We start from the raw sequence: 14834 nt of genomic DNA, 5'->3' as shown, positions 1-14834 counted from the left end.
CGGATCAGTTCCACACAGACACTGTAGCAGCAGTATGCATTTGGCCCAACCCCAAATGACTGCCGTGAGAGGAAACGGTGATGACGACAGCGCGTACATCGGCAGCTGGAGACTAGAGGTGCTCTAGTTGCGCGGTTTGAACGGTGAACACAAGTGCCTGCCAGCACGGTATACCCGGAGGCTCCACATCCAAGGAACCGGGAAGCTTTGGTTACGCGTGCGTTCCCAGTTGGATCGGAGGAGAATGTTGTGCTGTGTCTCTCTCATCACCTCCTCTTGTCTGATTTGTTTTTAGAGATGCGGCGCATGCTGTGCCATCCTCACATCTTTTGCAGCGCGGTGAACTTTACAGGCTAAATGAGTCAGATTTGACCAATTAAAAGTGCCAAAAGAGACAGAGAAGTTAATTCACGGAAAATGTCCACGACGCACCTTACCTCCCCGGCGCCAAACCAGAGCTACCTTTCCACTGCCACCTACGAGAAGGCAGACCCCTCGGAGGTGGAGAGGCAGATTCGCCTGCTGCTTTTCGGCTTGTGCGTAACCATCGCCGCTGCTACCTTTGTCGGAGGTGTGTATTCGCTGCTCTCTCTCCTACGGATGAGGAGAAAAACCTCCCTGTGTCTCATCGTGGCTTCCATGTCGGTGGACGACCTGCTCAGTGTGGTCCCCCTCTCCTTGTTCATGCTCCTTCAGTGGGAGACAGATGGGGGTGGAGGGTCGGGCAGCCTGTGCACTTTATCTGGACTTCTGTACGTGTTCCAGGGTGTTTCTAGCAATATGAAGGCTTGCCTTATAGCAGCCTATACTTTTTATGTCACCAAGAGGTTTGGAGTGCTTCAGTCAGTCCGCCGGCCCTTAAGAGTGATGTGGGCTATTGCCGGTGTGTGGGCGGTCAGCCTGGCCGTCAGTGTGTTACCGTTGTGCGGATGGGGCAGCTTTACGCCGGCCTCTCTCGGGTGTTTCCCTGAGAGCGACAGTTTTTACATCCTGTTGCTTTTCTCTTTATATTCCCTGTGTTTCTGCGGCTTGTTGTTTTTCTTCATCCCCCTCACCTACCAGCTGCTGTGCTCCAGAGAGCCCCAGAGGACTTTATTGTACCCCAGGTATTTGGAGATGGCGAGGGGGCTGAGTGGGTCAGCTCCCCTTTGTGATATTCAGTCCTTTTCCCGGGACAGCCTGACCAAAAGTTTTGGTGCCTACAACGAGCTGAGCCCAAGTTCATGCGGGACAGAGCTCAGGGACAAAGAGGACAGCGGTCTGTCCCCAGTGTCCGTCAGCGGACAGAGGACACCTACTGTCGGAGACACACCAGTGGTGTTTGCACAAAAGCGCTTCTCTATGATCCTGGCACTTGTCCGAGTGGTTTTATGGATGCCAATGATGGTAAGCAGCGTGACAAACGCAAATGTTAGAGTAAAAGCATCAGAACTTTTAGAAAACGCCCTGACATTTCAAACCATTTAGGTACCTAACAGGCTAGAAATGTTTCTTTTTTTTGACATACCCCAGCTGACTAATGTTGGCACTTATTTCAAATGCAAATCATCTTGTTTCCAGATTGTTAAATGTCATTTACTTTGAATGAAATGCCCTTTTGGGCGATGACAGCTGTCAAGAAAATTCATAAAACTAGTCATCATGAAAATTCATGATACTAAACCTCTCACCTCTTTCAAAATAAAAGTTATAGAATCATGAAATAACATCACTTTGACCCCCCTGTTTCCCCCTAACTCAGGTTGTTTCTCTTATTTTGGTGATTTAAGTACTTTATGTAGAAGATCATCAGAAGCTGTATGGGTCAAACAACTGTATACATTTAACCCAAAAGAAACTAATGTTTGACTCTTCTTTTTTAGCAAACTCATGCATCTCTAAATCGAAGCACCATTCCTGTTGTTTGTGTATAGGCTATGAGCTGTTAGAGTTTATAACATGGACAAAAGTAGCAGAAAGGTGGCTTTAAGGCGTGTTATTTTCTTATAATCCTTCCCTGTGACAAAGAGAGAAAACAAACCATTGTTCCTTTTTTGGAGGTGAAGAAACCCTAAATGTCCCTTAGGCAACTTTGGGGAACTGACAAGTTTTGAAACCATCATTATATCTCATCATGGTTTGCGTTCTCAGTAAATTTTTTAAACACAAATTTTTGAAAAAAACAAGCTATTTTTTTTATAACAGCCAGCATCACATTTAAAGAACATTCTCTAAAGGCCTAGAAAACAGTAGCTGGCAGGTTTTAGTCAACACCTAAAGGGCAGCTTTCATTAGGTTGCATTGTGAAATACTTTGCATGATTGCTACACACTGAGTGCTGCTGTTACTACATTTGTTCTTGCTCAAAAAAAGGTAATTTTAGGTGATAAAATTCTTCATTGTCTGCTGTGCAGCCAGCACACAATGACAGACAAACATAATTGGCATTCCAAACTTGCAACCCAGAAAATTTGTAAAAGCACTCGAGATGATAAATGCAAAAAATGTCAAAATTGTACTGAGATTTCTTTCTGTGGATGTGAATATTTTTTGACATTTTTTTGAAGAAACAAACAATCTAAATAAACATGCCTTGCCCAAGATGTTTTTTCTTCAGCTATCTATGTCTGTGTTTGCAGTTACAGGTGTAATCATTTTCTAGAAAAGTGTAGAGGTCAGTATCAGCACTATGCTGCACCTGTTGCTGGGCCATAAGGCACTATTTATAAATGAGCATTTTCATTTTCTGACAAGCAATACAAATTCATCCATTTATTTTCAATTTAGTAAACCCATACACAGTACAATAATGCATCTCTAATCATGTTGCATTTCGTCTCAAATGGCACTGGCATATGTGAATACAAAACAAAGGAAAATCAAAATCCAAAAAGCCCAGTATGGGTGAAGGATCTGTGTAATATCTTTTCATTCATGTGTCCCCCTCCCCCTGTTTCCTCACACATATTGAATCACTCTTCGCTAAATTAATTTCCCTTTCCCTTTCATTCACAGACTTTGGTTTTAGTGCGCCATGCACTGAATGCGCGCAGCTCGTCCCTGGAGACTCTGAGCTTCTTTCTCACTCTGCTTGCCCCTGCGGTCACTCCGTTATTCATGCTGTCTGAGCGCTGGATCCACATGCCATGTGGCTGCTTCATTAACTGCAAACGGGATCCAGCACAGGAACCTTCAGGTAGACCGTGACATAATACAAATTTAGCAACAATGCACCATCAAGAGTGTTTCTACTTAGTGAATAAGTTTCCCAATATGTTAGAGAGCATAGAAATTATTCTCAATGTCTTTTATTTTTTTATTTTTACAGTGATGAAAAGAAGATTTGAGTTCAACCTGTCCTTCCAGCAAGGCTATGGCGTGTACAAGTTGTCACATGCCACCATGTCCCAAAACAGTCCACCCCTTGAGAAGCCTGCCTATCACAGCCTCTTTAACTGTGACTTCCCCAATACCCGCCTTGATGCATTAGAAAGTGGCGGGCTCTCCGGCCTGGGGCCCGATTTTGATTTCAGCACCACATGCCCAGTGGACAGCTCCTCTCACGCAGACCTTCTGCTGGAAGCAGTGGCCGGAGGAGGAGAGGCTCTGGCTGACTGTCCTCCGCTTCCCCACGAGAACCACGGAGATGATGATGACTTCCGCTGTGTCACTTTGCTGCCTTCTCATCACCGTGAGCAGGATCACAACCTCACAGACACGTCGTCGGTGTTCGAGGGGCCGGAGAGGAGGCTCTCGCACGAGGAGTGTCGGAAAATTGAGCTGACGGACTGGGAGTGGTGCAGGAGTAAATCAGAGAGAACACCCAGACAGGTAAACCAATGTCATTGTGTGGTTTATGGCTGGCATTAATTGATTTTTTCACTATCTTAAACTAGTGAAAAACAACAGCTGCGTTAACATGCAACATATGGTGATGTGCTCTAGAGGTGATTGTTTAGGAGTGATTAGTGTCTCAGGACCATTAAAGGGTTGGATTTTCAGTCTCCCTTTATGTGTTTACATTTTGTTCAGTAGGAAATTAAATGTTTCTTAGTGCAGTGCAAACAGATACTGAGACACATAGTGGACTAGGATGCAGTCTTTTACATAGTGTGTGTGTATTTGTGCAGTTTTTGTCTGTCTGAATGCTTGTCTGACTTTATGTGTGTTGGTCTGCGTCTCTGTGGGGTTTTTTTTCCGCATCTGTGAATATGCCTCTTTATAATCAAGCTGACAGACTGGGAGCTGCGCATGTGATTTAGATAAAATGGTTAAAATCCCCTCTCTCCCTTAACCTCTCTCCTCTCCTTGCATATCTTTATCTGTGCTAAGCCCCAATTGATTCTGACTAATAGAGCAATTGATCAAGATACTATCAGCAGCATACCATTTTAGTAACAAATGTCAGCCTGTCTTTCAAAACGAAATATTCATTCATTGCAGCTCCACAGATACTCTAAAACCAGGCCAGCTCTCAAGGCTCACCTCTATTCATTGATTTAGTCTTGTGTTTATGTGGTTTTAAAGGCAGTGTTTACAGGTTCAAGATCGGAATTAATGAGATTCATCACTTGAAGGTCAGGTCCCTTTTGTGTGATTGTGAATGCATAACTTCGATTTAGTATAAATTTGGAATGAAAACTGAATGGAAAAATTCAACAGCATCCATTTTGATTCTTATTTTAGTATAGGGTCTATATATCTATGCATATATACAGTATAGTGCAGATTTGTCTGTCTGCCAAGATCTAAGTTTGGCTCATGAATTTATTATTTGCTTAGCCACTCAGTAGTTGCTGTATCCTCTAGATGCAAAGTCAGAGAGCACTACATCTAAACGCTGCAGGTGAGGACAGTTTACTACAGGCACACGAACCAGTAGCCACTAATCCATTTTTAATCCATATCTGTCTTTGTCGTTGACATCAGGTGCTGTTGTAATACCAGAAGCTTAATACTCTCTGTGTTCTGTTGGACCAATTTTAATTGTTAAACAAGGGCAAAACATTAAAAGCTTAATGATCGATGTCTCCTGGCATTGCAGGTACCAGACACAGACGAGAGATCAGCCTCATTCTGAACAGCATTACCTTTGTGACTTTTAGAACAGTAACACGATGAGATTGTTGCAAACTCACACAACTAACTGGGACATGAATAGATGTGGAAACATGGGCACGCACACGTGCACACACTCTATCTCTGTCTCTCCTCCTCTCTGCCTCCGCTCTACTTATAAGTCTGAAATGTTTTGGTTTGGAAATCACCAGAGGGTGGAAAATCCATGGAGCATGCATCTACAGCTTGGCTTTGCCACTCACTTTGCATCATGTATAAGTCTGTGACTCTCACTGCTGGCTTGTGTGTATGTGTTTGTTTTAGTGTGTGTTTGTGTTTGTGTGTGTGTGCGTGTGTGTGTGTGTGTGTGTGTGTGTGTGTGTGTGTGTGTGTGTGTGTGTTTCTTAGTAGCAAATTGTGTATATTATGTTCTCTTAGGCCTTATTCAATGATTGGTGTCAGTACATACATGTACAGTTACAGTATGCATATGCACACACACACTGCATATATAAACAAACATGAAAACACATGCACACAGACGTGTACACACAGTAAAGACAACAACTAACTAAATTAAACAGCACAGATCTAGCAGCCCTCCCTCCCCAAACAACATCACAAAAGACATAAAGATCAAAATGAGCTCACAAACACACATAATCAAATATTACTGTACTATATACACACACAAAGGCAAACAACAGATGAAAGCCAAGCCTTAATAGTTTTTGATTTATATTGTTTCTTGGCTGTGTTTTGTTCCTCGTTAACAGGCTGGAAGTCATTACCCAGCGTCTCCCCTCCTTACTGTCAGGCCTTCTGGCCTTCAGCATCCACAGGGAGAGGTGGAATTAGAGCTTAAAGACATCTTTACCCTCTCTGTGACTTTAGACTCTCTGTCAGCAAGCACAGAGTTCGGGGACGCGTTCACAAGTCCTTTCCCCGAGGGTAAATGGAGGTCTAGTGTGCATTCAGATGCAGGGAACTGAGGGCCGTTTACCTTTCTGAGAACACATTCAAAACTGTAAACTAATGTTGTTCCCACCAATAAGGCTACAATGAAGGGGGAGAGAAGGGGAAAAGTATTGATTTTGAACAGACAGGGAAATAACACAACTGTAATCAATATACTGCAGGATGTATACACACCATTATCAGATATTTTACTATATAATACTATTGCTCATTGAAAGTGGAGGTATTCCACTAGATAAGTGGGAACCTTTCAAACTGCTGGTGGCGCTAGATAAACAGTCAGGGTGTGACAAATGTTCTTAGGTTAAACCCTCTGGGCCATATGGATATTCATTTTTCAAATTTTATGGCAATTTGTTTAAAGTTGTCAAGACATTTCACAGAAAAAAAAAAGTCAACCTCATGGTGGTGCTAGAGGAAAAGTAAGGGGGATCACCACATGAGTAGGCAGTAGAATCAGTAGGATTCATCCTTTGGGGACAATGAATGTCTGCACTAAATGTCATTGTCGTCCATTCAGACGTTGTTGAGATAGTTCTGTCTGGGGCCTTGCAGCAAAAGCAACACTGCAATGTGTTTGCATTCATGTCATGTAGGCTTATATCAAAATAATTTATGGAATTACAACAACATAATATTACATGTAATAAAAACAAGCATGTTGTGGGAATATAGCAGAACACACACACACACACACGTCCATCAGCATGCTTCCCACATTGATGGGCTCTGAGCATTATTTGATTTACTTGACAATGTGTTTTCAGCTCAAAATCACGGTCTCTCTCTCTCTCCCTCTCATCTCTCTCAGTTCACAATGATGCACAGACAATGACAGGAAAACAGACAGAGTCAGGGCGGACAAGAGATTGACATCCTCTTTGTTTCTACTGTGCGTCATAGTCACAATTAGATCATTACATCGAACTAATCTAAATAATTTAGAGGACTTAATGAGACCTGCCACAGTCTCCCCACCGTCGCACCGCAGGATGCTTCTCCTTTCCCCTGCCGGCAGAATGCATTTTCTCAAACATGTCATGTTGACAGAGGCTCACTTTGATGTATGGTGTGGTGAATTAATCCCTATGAAAACAATATGAAAATATGACTGGAAAACATGAAATCTGATTAAATATGTGAGTGGTATAAATGAGCCATGTAATTGAAAAACGATGGCAAACTGATAAGAAACCCAGAGGAAATTTGATTGATGCATTTTACACTGAAATTATATTATTTAGATTAAATTAGTGAATTAAAAAAAATTCTGATAACAGTTAAATGGCTTTTAGAGAACGCCTCCCATCCTTTTGCTGTAAACCTAAAAGCTCTGTGGTCGCGTCTTTATGCACGGAACACTAACATCTAATTTTACCTGCAGAGTGCTGTTGACAGGACTCTTACGTGTAAGCCTCATTAACTCTTGGGAGAGAAATGGTTGGTCAACACATTCATCTCCCTGCCCTTGACATCATTGACGCAATCTAAGCTCAATTAGTTTGAACAAAGGGAACGAGATGAAAAAGGACCTTGTAGTTGATGTAAAGCGTCAGACGCTTTGTACGTCTTGTCAGTAGCATGATGAACAGAATGAATCACAAATCTAGTATACTGTATAATGATCTTCACAAGTAATAACACCTGAATCTTTTCTTTGGTTTTCCTGTTCAGCGATCATCAGGTGGTCTGTCAGTCCCCTTGTGCGCCTTTCAGGGCACTGTATCTCTGCAAGCACCCACAGGGAAGACCCTCTCTCTCTCTACCTATGAGGTCAGCAGTGATGGACTCAGAATCTCCCCAAACAACGCCAAAAAGGTAAAGGCCCACACAGCTCTCCTTCATTTTTTGAATAAAATTGAGTTTAATTCTTTCAGTTTCGGCAACAAACTTTCAAACTCGTCCTTTAACAGCGGCAAAAATCAATGAAAGTCATAATTGGAATGATTGTAGAGTTGAGAGAAATGAAAAGCCTTATAACAAGTCAGTGGAATGATTTGGTACGTGACAAAATAAGACATTGACAGTGTATTGTACACTCTAATCCTAAGCAAATATTTTTAGCTTAAAAAATTATCTGTTCACTCTCACTGTTATGAATGACTTGTATTATAAATCTCTCCCCGCTTTAAAGGTGGAAGTGTATCGGTCCAAATCAGTTGGCCACGAGCCCAATGCAGACGACCCAGCATCAGGAGGCCAGGCCAGAGACGTGAACATCAGCAGCGTAGAGATGGAGATAGGAATGGGGATGGGGATAGGAGCAGTGGTGGGGGACACCAACGTCAAGATCCACCTCGAGGTTCTGGAGATCTGTGACAACGAGGAGGCCCTGGACAGCGTCTCCATCATCTCCAACATCAGTCAGTCCTCCACCCACGCTCGCTCACCATCGCTGCGCTACTCGCGAAGGGAGAACCGCTTCGTCTCCTGCGACCTGGGTGAGACGGCTTCCTACTCCCTGCTCATCCCCAGCAGCGGCAACCCCGAGACGGAGACCATCAATATCACTATACCTGACACTGTGGAGGCTCACCGCCAGAACAGCCGACGGCAGACGCAGGAGAGCTCGGGATATCGCGAGGAGATACAGCTGCTCAATGAGGCCTACAGAAAGCAAGCCGGGGAGAGTGAAGAGTGACACACACGCAAGATGATAAGAAGGTGGCTCTCAGGAGGAGGTTGAAAGAGAATCTCTGCCACCAAAGATGAAAGACAAATTTCCTAATCATTCCACATTTACTTCTTTCTGATCACCACAGAACTGACAGGTGACCCAAATAGAGACTTAGATTAAGACTGTTATAATAGTTTGACTACTCTTGTACTTCCTCTTTAGATAGCATCGTGAGAGCACATGCGTCTCCTGTCTGTAGAGTACACAGAGATAGATTCGCCTGTGAACGGACAGATAGTTGTAAATTGGGGTAAGGAAGAGTGACAGAGACAGAACCAAAGGAAGGGGAGGAGAGAGAGAGATGGTGTTCCAGCAGAGCATCTGTATTCCTGCCAAGACTTTCACCATATGGCAGCTTGTCATGATTAAATAGATACATCGAGACGGAAACTCACTTAGACGTGGAAAAGGAGAGGCCACAGTCTGGTCACATGTCTGACATGAAGTAGTTCTACGTCACCAGTGACTCAACTGTGAGGGGAGGGGTCATCTGACCCATGTGTCTGACTCATCCTAGTGTGTGTTGTTGTGCATTTTGTGTGTGAGAAGTAGCTTTGCCCATAAGGACAAGGGTACATGTATGAAAGTAATAGTTTGTGACGTCAACTGCCAAAAGTATTCAAATGTTTCCCTTATAAGAATGTGTTCATCCTGTATATTTCTTTAACTTAAGGTGTGTTTTCCTTTGCACCCAGCTGCTACGTCCATTATGTATTACACAATTAGTGTCGCTACTATCAATGTAGAGAGAGATCACTATCTGTGCTGAAAATCTAAAAAAAGAAAGAGAAAAAGGAGAGGAGAGTCAAGCATTAGAGGGAGAGTACAAGTGATTATTGAAGAAGAGGTTGAGGGGATACTTATGCAGAGCAGTTTTCTGCCTCATGCACATTCAGTGCGATTTAAATGAGTGACAGTGTGCATATTTTACTACAGTAGGCAGCATATGAATGTACAATCCAGAGCCACTTGGGGGGGGGGGGTCATCTCTCTGCCTGCTCAGTTCACAGCCCATCCAATCAGTGGGCCAAAGGGGCCTCTCTCTCACTTTCTGTCAAATACATGCATAAATTCAGGACTGGAATAAAATTTTCATAGATGGTATTGTGCATTTCAGGACCATTTTGAATGGTTACATGGACTGTGAACATCTTTCAGCAGCATACAAACCTTTACTTACTATCATTCACTGATAATATCAGTATATACGTCCTTTTATGCACATTTACGTGTGTGTGTGTGTGTGCAAACAGCAGTAACCGTAAAATCAGTATTATAGACTAATTTTAGAATATATATGTATTTAAGTTTGTTTTATAATGTTGTCTTTTATATATCAGCAATTGGGATCTTCAGCACATCATTGGCACTTTGCGGACCTCATTTGCAGGCTTTTGAACTGTCCATTAGCGAGCCCACTTCATCAGCTGCAACATGTCCCTTCCTCCTGAAGAATGTTGTCATTAAAGATTCATACCGGAAAATTGCCTCCAACAAGGTTGCCATGCATTTCTGTTTCGAGTGCTCCTGGGCAAAATGTAAAAGAAAAATAATGTAAAGGCGTATGAATCATAATGAATGTGAAGTTGTATTCAGTGTCAGCCATGTCAGCTGTTAATGGTGCCAAAGGTTTTCAGTTGAGCTAGTCTCCATCTCTGCAGCCGAACAGAGTGGAAGTAATTCAATCATCTGCTTATTCTCACTTTGAAAGAGGACTCAGCTTCTGGTCAAACATTCTCATAAACCGTGTTGATCAATAAACTGTTGTTTGCCTTAGGAAATGCACATTAGCTGTGAAAGAGTTTGCATGTTACCCATTCATGTCAACCACCTGGACTCATAAGGTAATACACAAACTACTCAGATGGGATTCTTTCTTACAACAAAGCAAATTAAGCACAATAATTAACTACTTAATAGACTGACCTACATAGAGTGCGACCATCATTGGCTGCTGTGCCCCTAGGATGACGGCAATGTGACTAATCAGCAGGAGCTGTATACAACAGTATATTTTCATTGTGCTCTTATCAGTGTTTGAGCTGACTTGAAAACAGCTGTAAAAATGTCACATTTTTCTTGTGTTTTTTGGAAGGTTTCAGAAATTATTCACTATATTTTATCTGTGTGTGCGTGCAGACATTTAGACATGTAGTGTTTGTGGAAGCAGAGAGTCTGGAAAGCAAATAGTAGGCAAGCAGGAGAAAATTGGAGAAGAGGGTAAATGTCAGGAAAAAACAACAAGTAAAAATAGTATAAAAACTGTAATTATCAAAGGCCTTGACCAGCAGCTTTTCCTAATGTTTTATGATTTCTCTCTAATCCACAGACTTTAACCTCCCATTCACAACCTCTCGCTGACACAATAAGGTGCAGGTAAGCCAGCGTCAAAGTGTAGCAACAATGGCTCTGCTTGAGACCTCTAGTTCAATACATGCACCTTCATTGACAACAGCATGCATAATTGAAAATGTAAGCCAAAGCCAGAAGGGGAGGAAAACCAACATATGTTAAAACACGATGCTTTTTATGTGAAGGTTTTTCATCTTCATATGATTCAGTAAGGTCAGAGATCATTTGTATGCATCACAGGTAGCACTGAGGGTATGAAAACAAGGTATACAGAAGAGTGGTACAGTACTGAGAGGAGTAGGGGGAGGTGGCTCAGAGCATATGAAGCAGTGCCTTTGCCTTTCATATCCTTTTGTTTTCACAACCCCTCCACTACTCTGAGAGCTCTTTCGTATTTCTCCCCCTCCTCACACATCTCAGCTTCATTCTCAGCATGTTTTTATACTTTCCTCTGCTAGTTTCTTATTATTTTCCTGCACTGCTTACTCTGACTCCAGCTCATTTTGAAGCCCTCATCTGTTCCCTTTAAAGCAGCCGGCTGAGATATTGATAGAGCTCATATATTTCAAAATAAAGACACAGATAAAAGTATTATAAGCTGAGGCAAAAATCCTATGAGGCACTCCTAATTCAAACAAACAAAGTTTAGTGAACGGCCCTGCTCAAAAGGAAGGCTCACTATATCTTTCTCAAAGTCAAATACTTAATAAAAAACTAAATCTACAAATAATTTCACATAAATGAGGCTAATCTTTCACACAAAGTGACAATAATTCATTGCAATCAGAGGAATTCATTTTCTAAGCTCTTGAAATGCTCGTCCTCAGCTCTATCTGCGTGGTTCTTTGTGTGGTTGATGACTGCATGAATGTGGAAAAGCTAAGCAAATTTTTCATTTCACAGTTGATAAAATTAAACGTATCTTATCCTTGGATGTATCATTGACGTGATGACGAAAGAACAAAAGAGTGTGCGAAAGGAAGATGTTAATTTAAAAAGTGGTGATGCATGACGACGTGTTGGGGCGGAACCTGCTCTGGAACCTCCCATGAGCATCATGCACAAACCCTATGAATGACTCTCTCACGCCTTTCATCCCTCTTTCTATTCCCCTGTCTCTGCCTTGTGCTCCATGGCACTAATTGGATGTACATTTCTTTTACTTTTTGAGACAAAGGCAGAAGGAGAGAGTAGGGGATTGAGAGAGAGAGACAAAGAGAGATGATAGGATATAGCACATCTCTCGCTCATTTAATATTCCAGCTAGTTTGAAACAAGAGAATGTTCTTGAGCACAATCCAGTCAGATATTTGCTGCAAGTGTGAACGTCCAAGAGAAAGAAATGAGAAAACTGTGCAATTGTTTACCACCACAAAATTTATAAATAAGAACAAAGCTGAACCGATTGAAAAGACTCTGTTACCTGCTGATTGTGTCTCACTGACTGTAATATTATCATGATGCGTTCAGATTAAGACATGTTTATTAGCAAACTTTCAGCCTCATATGAAACAAGCAGCGTTCAGGTTACAATAAAATGTGAGATAACGTATTATGAGAGGCATTATTTTGCTAATTTTTGATCTTATTATTCAATTGTATTTTCAGTTAGAGACTAATACAATGATATTGTTTTATTAAGTGTTGCTGGTTACAATAACATTTTACCATCACAACAATAGAACTGACTCAAAGTGAAAAGCTGCAGACTTTTTATAAATTTAGGCTTTGAATCTGCTGATGAACAATATTCACCACAATGTCCACAATACAGCAGAGCCAGAAGCCTTCGGGTCATACTGGCCAAAGCAGTCATGGTAGATCTGTTTCATTTGGCTGTAACCTTTAAGGCCCAGACAACAGGTCAGTTCCTGATGTTCAGTTGAGCTGGGAGCGCGATGAGTTGGTTACAACAGTTACACTGACAGCACAGACTGTGTCTGTCTGTGCATGTTCCCCAGTGTGGAGTTTTAGAACTTGAGGATGTTGTTTTAAAAGTTTTTTGTGTGTGTGTGTGTGTGTGTGTCCAATCTTTGGATCCAAAAGAAATGAATGGATCCATCACATGCTGGGCACATGAACACTCTTGTTTTGGTGCAGAAATATTTTCAGCCAATTATTTTGTAGTAATGAAAATATATTCTGAAATAGCATTAATAATTCATTCACCTCATAAATCATGACATATTCTCTCACTTTCATGATAGTATGTTAGCTGCTTTTAACAATAAGAAGTATGGATATCGATATTGATATCGGTAATATTGTCCCTGGTATTACTTCAAAACCAAATTTTGTGGTATCATACTTATCTAGTTGGGACTGTTATATTAATGACTATTGTAAAAATATGAGTCATTCAATTTCAGATGATGAAAATTTTACTTTTCAGCAGAATGTAGCTATTATTCCAAATTATGAACCAAAGTGATGATTCTAAATAAGGTTTTAATACATCAATTTTTGCTTATGGAATAAGAAGTATTTGACAGAAGTAGTTTTAATATTAGTTACATATCTGTTCAAAATATTACTTAAGCTAAATATAAGGATAAAAATGCTTTTATTGTCTTTCCAGAACATGTTGTACATGAAAGGGAACGACACGGTTCAGAAAATAGCAAGAAAACACACAATAAAACACCATTAAACATAAAAAGAAGTACATAAATATATAAATGGGTATAGAGTGAGCAGAGTGTGAGGAATAAGGCTGTGAATATTTAGAAGATAAACAGGATGGCCAAATGGGCCCAAGTTGCAGCAATGCCCTGATATAAAACAATAGCAATCATAGCAGCAAACTGTTCAGTGAGAAGCAGCAGTTGTTCAGTATAACTGCAGAATTTTCTGTCTTACAGTGCAGAATTTATCAGTCTCAAGTTGCAATTCCCTGATATGGAGTAATAATAATAATAGCAGTAATTGTACACTGAGAGGCAGAATCTGTTAGTGTCTCAGCATTCAGGAAGAAGCTGTTCCTCAGCCTGGTGGTTCTGGCCTCGATGCTGCGTACCCTCCTGCCTGAAGGGAGGCAGGCAAACACTCTGCTGGCAGGGTCGGCAGAGTCTCTCATGATGCAGGAGGCCTTTTCCCATATCTGCTGTTGTGAATATCACTGATGGAGGGTAGGCTGCTGCCAATGATCTTCTGTGCAGTCTCTAACACTCCCTGAAGTGCCTGTCTGTCTGCAGCAGAGCAGATACCATACTAAATGGTGATGCAGGAAGTGAGGATGTTCTCCACCACACATCTGTGGAAGGAAATGAGGACTGAAGTGCCAAGGCCAGCATGCTTACACCTCATCAAGAAGTAGAGGTGTTGGTGGACCTTCCTCACTATGCTGGCTGTGTTGATGCTTCAGGTGAGGTTAACCTGAGATGTGCACCCCCAGGTATTTAAAACAGGAGACCACCCCGATGTGGAGGGGAGGGGGGGAGAGTGGTGTTTGTTTTCCTATGTCCACAATCTTTACATTGATATACATCAGGCCTTTGCATCAGGCCTCCAGTTTTTCCGCTTCCTGTCTGTACTCGCATTTATCGCTGTAAGTCTCACCACTGCTCAGATGCCTTGCTGAGCAGCCATAGGTCGGCAGTGTGTACAGCAGGTGGCTCAGGATGCCCCCCTGGGGTAAACCGGTATTGAGGATAATGGGGGAGGATGAGATGTTATGGATTCTAACAGACTGGGGCCTATTTGTTAAAAAGTCCAGTATGCAGTTTCACAAAGATGAGCTCAGTCAAAGTAGTGTCAGTTTGTCTGTCATGGTTTGTGGTATGATAGTGTT

At 41.8% G+C, this 14834-nt stretch overlaps 1 protein-coding gene across 1 annotated transcript; it reads left to right on the top strand.

Annotated features, from left to right (window-relative positions):
* The first annotated feature begins 417 nt into the window (after positions 1-417).
* On the top strand, positions 418-8763 carry gpr149 (G protein-coupled receptor 149). Its single transcript, XM_022769663.1, has 5 exons — positions 418-1386; positions 2995-3175; positions 3308-3810; positions 7690-7833; positions 8150-8763. Exons 1-5 carry the CDS (start codon positions 418-420, stop codon positions 8654-8656), a joined length of 2304 nt encoding a protein of 767 aa, XP_022625384.1. The 3' UTR covers positions 8657-8763.
* The last annotated feature ends 6071 nt before the right edge of the window (positions 8764-14834 follow it).

Source organism: Seriola dumerili, unplaced genomic scaffold, assembly GCF_002260705.1.
Source record: "Seriola dumerili isolate Sdu_G_001 unplaced genomic scaffold, Sdu_1.0 BDQW01004273.1, whole genome shotgun sequence".
Taxonomy (NCBI): domain Eukaryota; kingdom Metazoa; phylum Chordata; class Actinopteri; order Carangiformes; family Carangidae; genus Seriola; species Seriola dumerili.
Note: the sequence above shows the minus strand (reverse complement) of the source record. Positions and strands in the feature narration are given on the sequence as shown.

Excerpts from the sequence above, each read along its gene's own strand:
- gpr149 (XM_022769663.1), top strand. The coding sequence starts at position 418 with ATGTCCACGACGCACCTTACCTCCCCGGCGCCAAACCAGAGCTACCTT. Across the intron at positions 3,811-7,689 it reads CAGAGAGAACACCCAGACAG|CGATCATCAGGTGGTCTGTC; the intron begins GTAAACCAATGT and ends TTTCCTGTTCAG. Across the intron at positions 7,834-8,149 it reads CCCCAAACAACGCCAAAAAG|GTGGAAGTGTATCGGTCCAA; the intron begins GTAAAGGCCCAC and ends CCCGCTTTAAAG.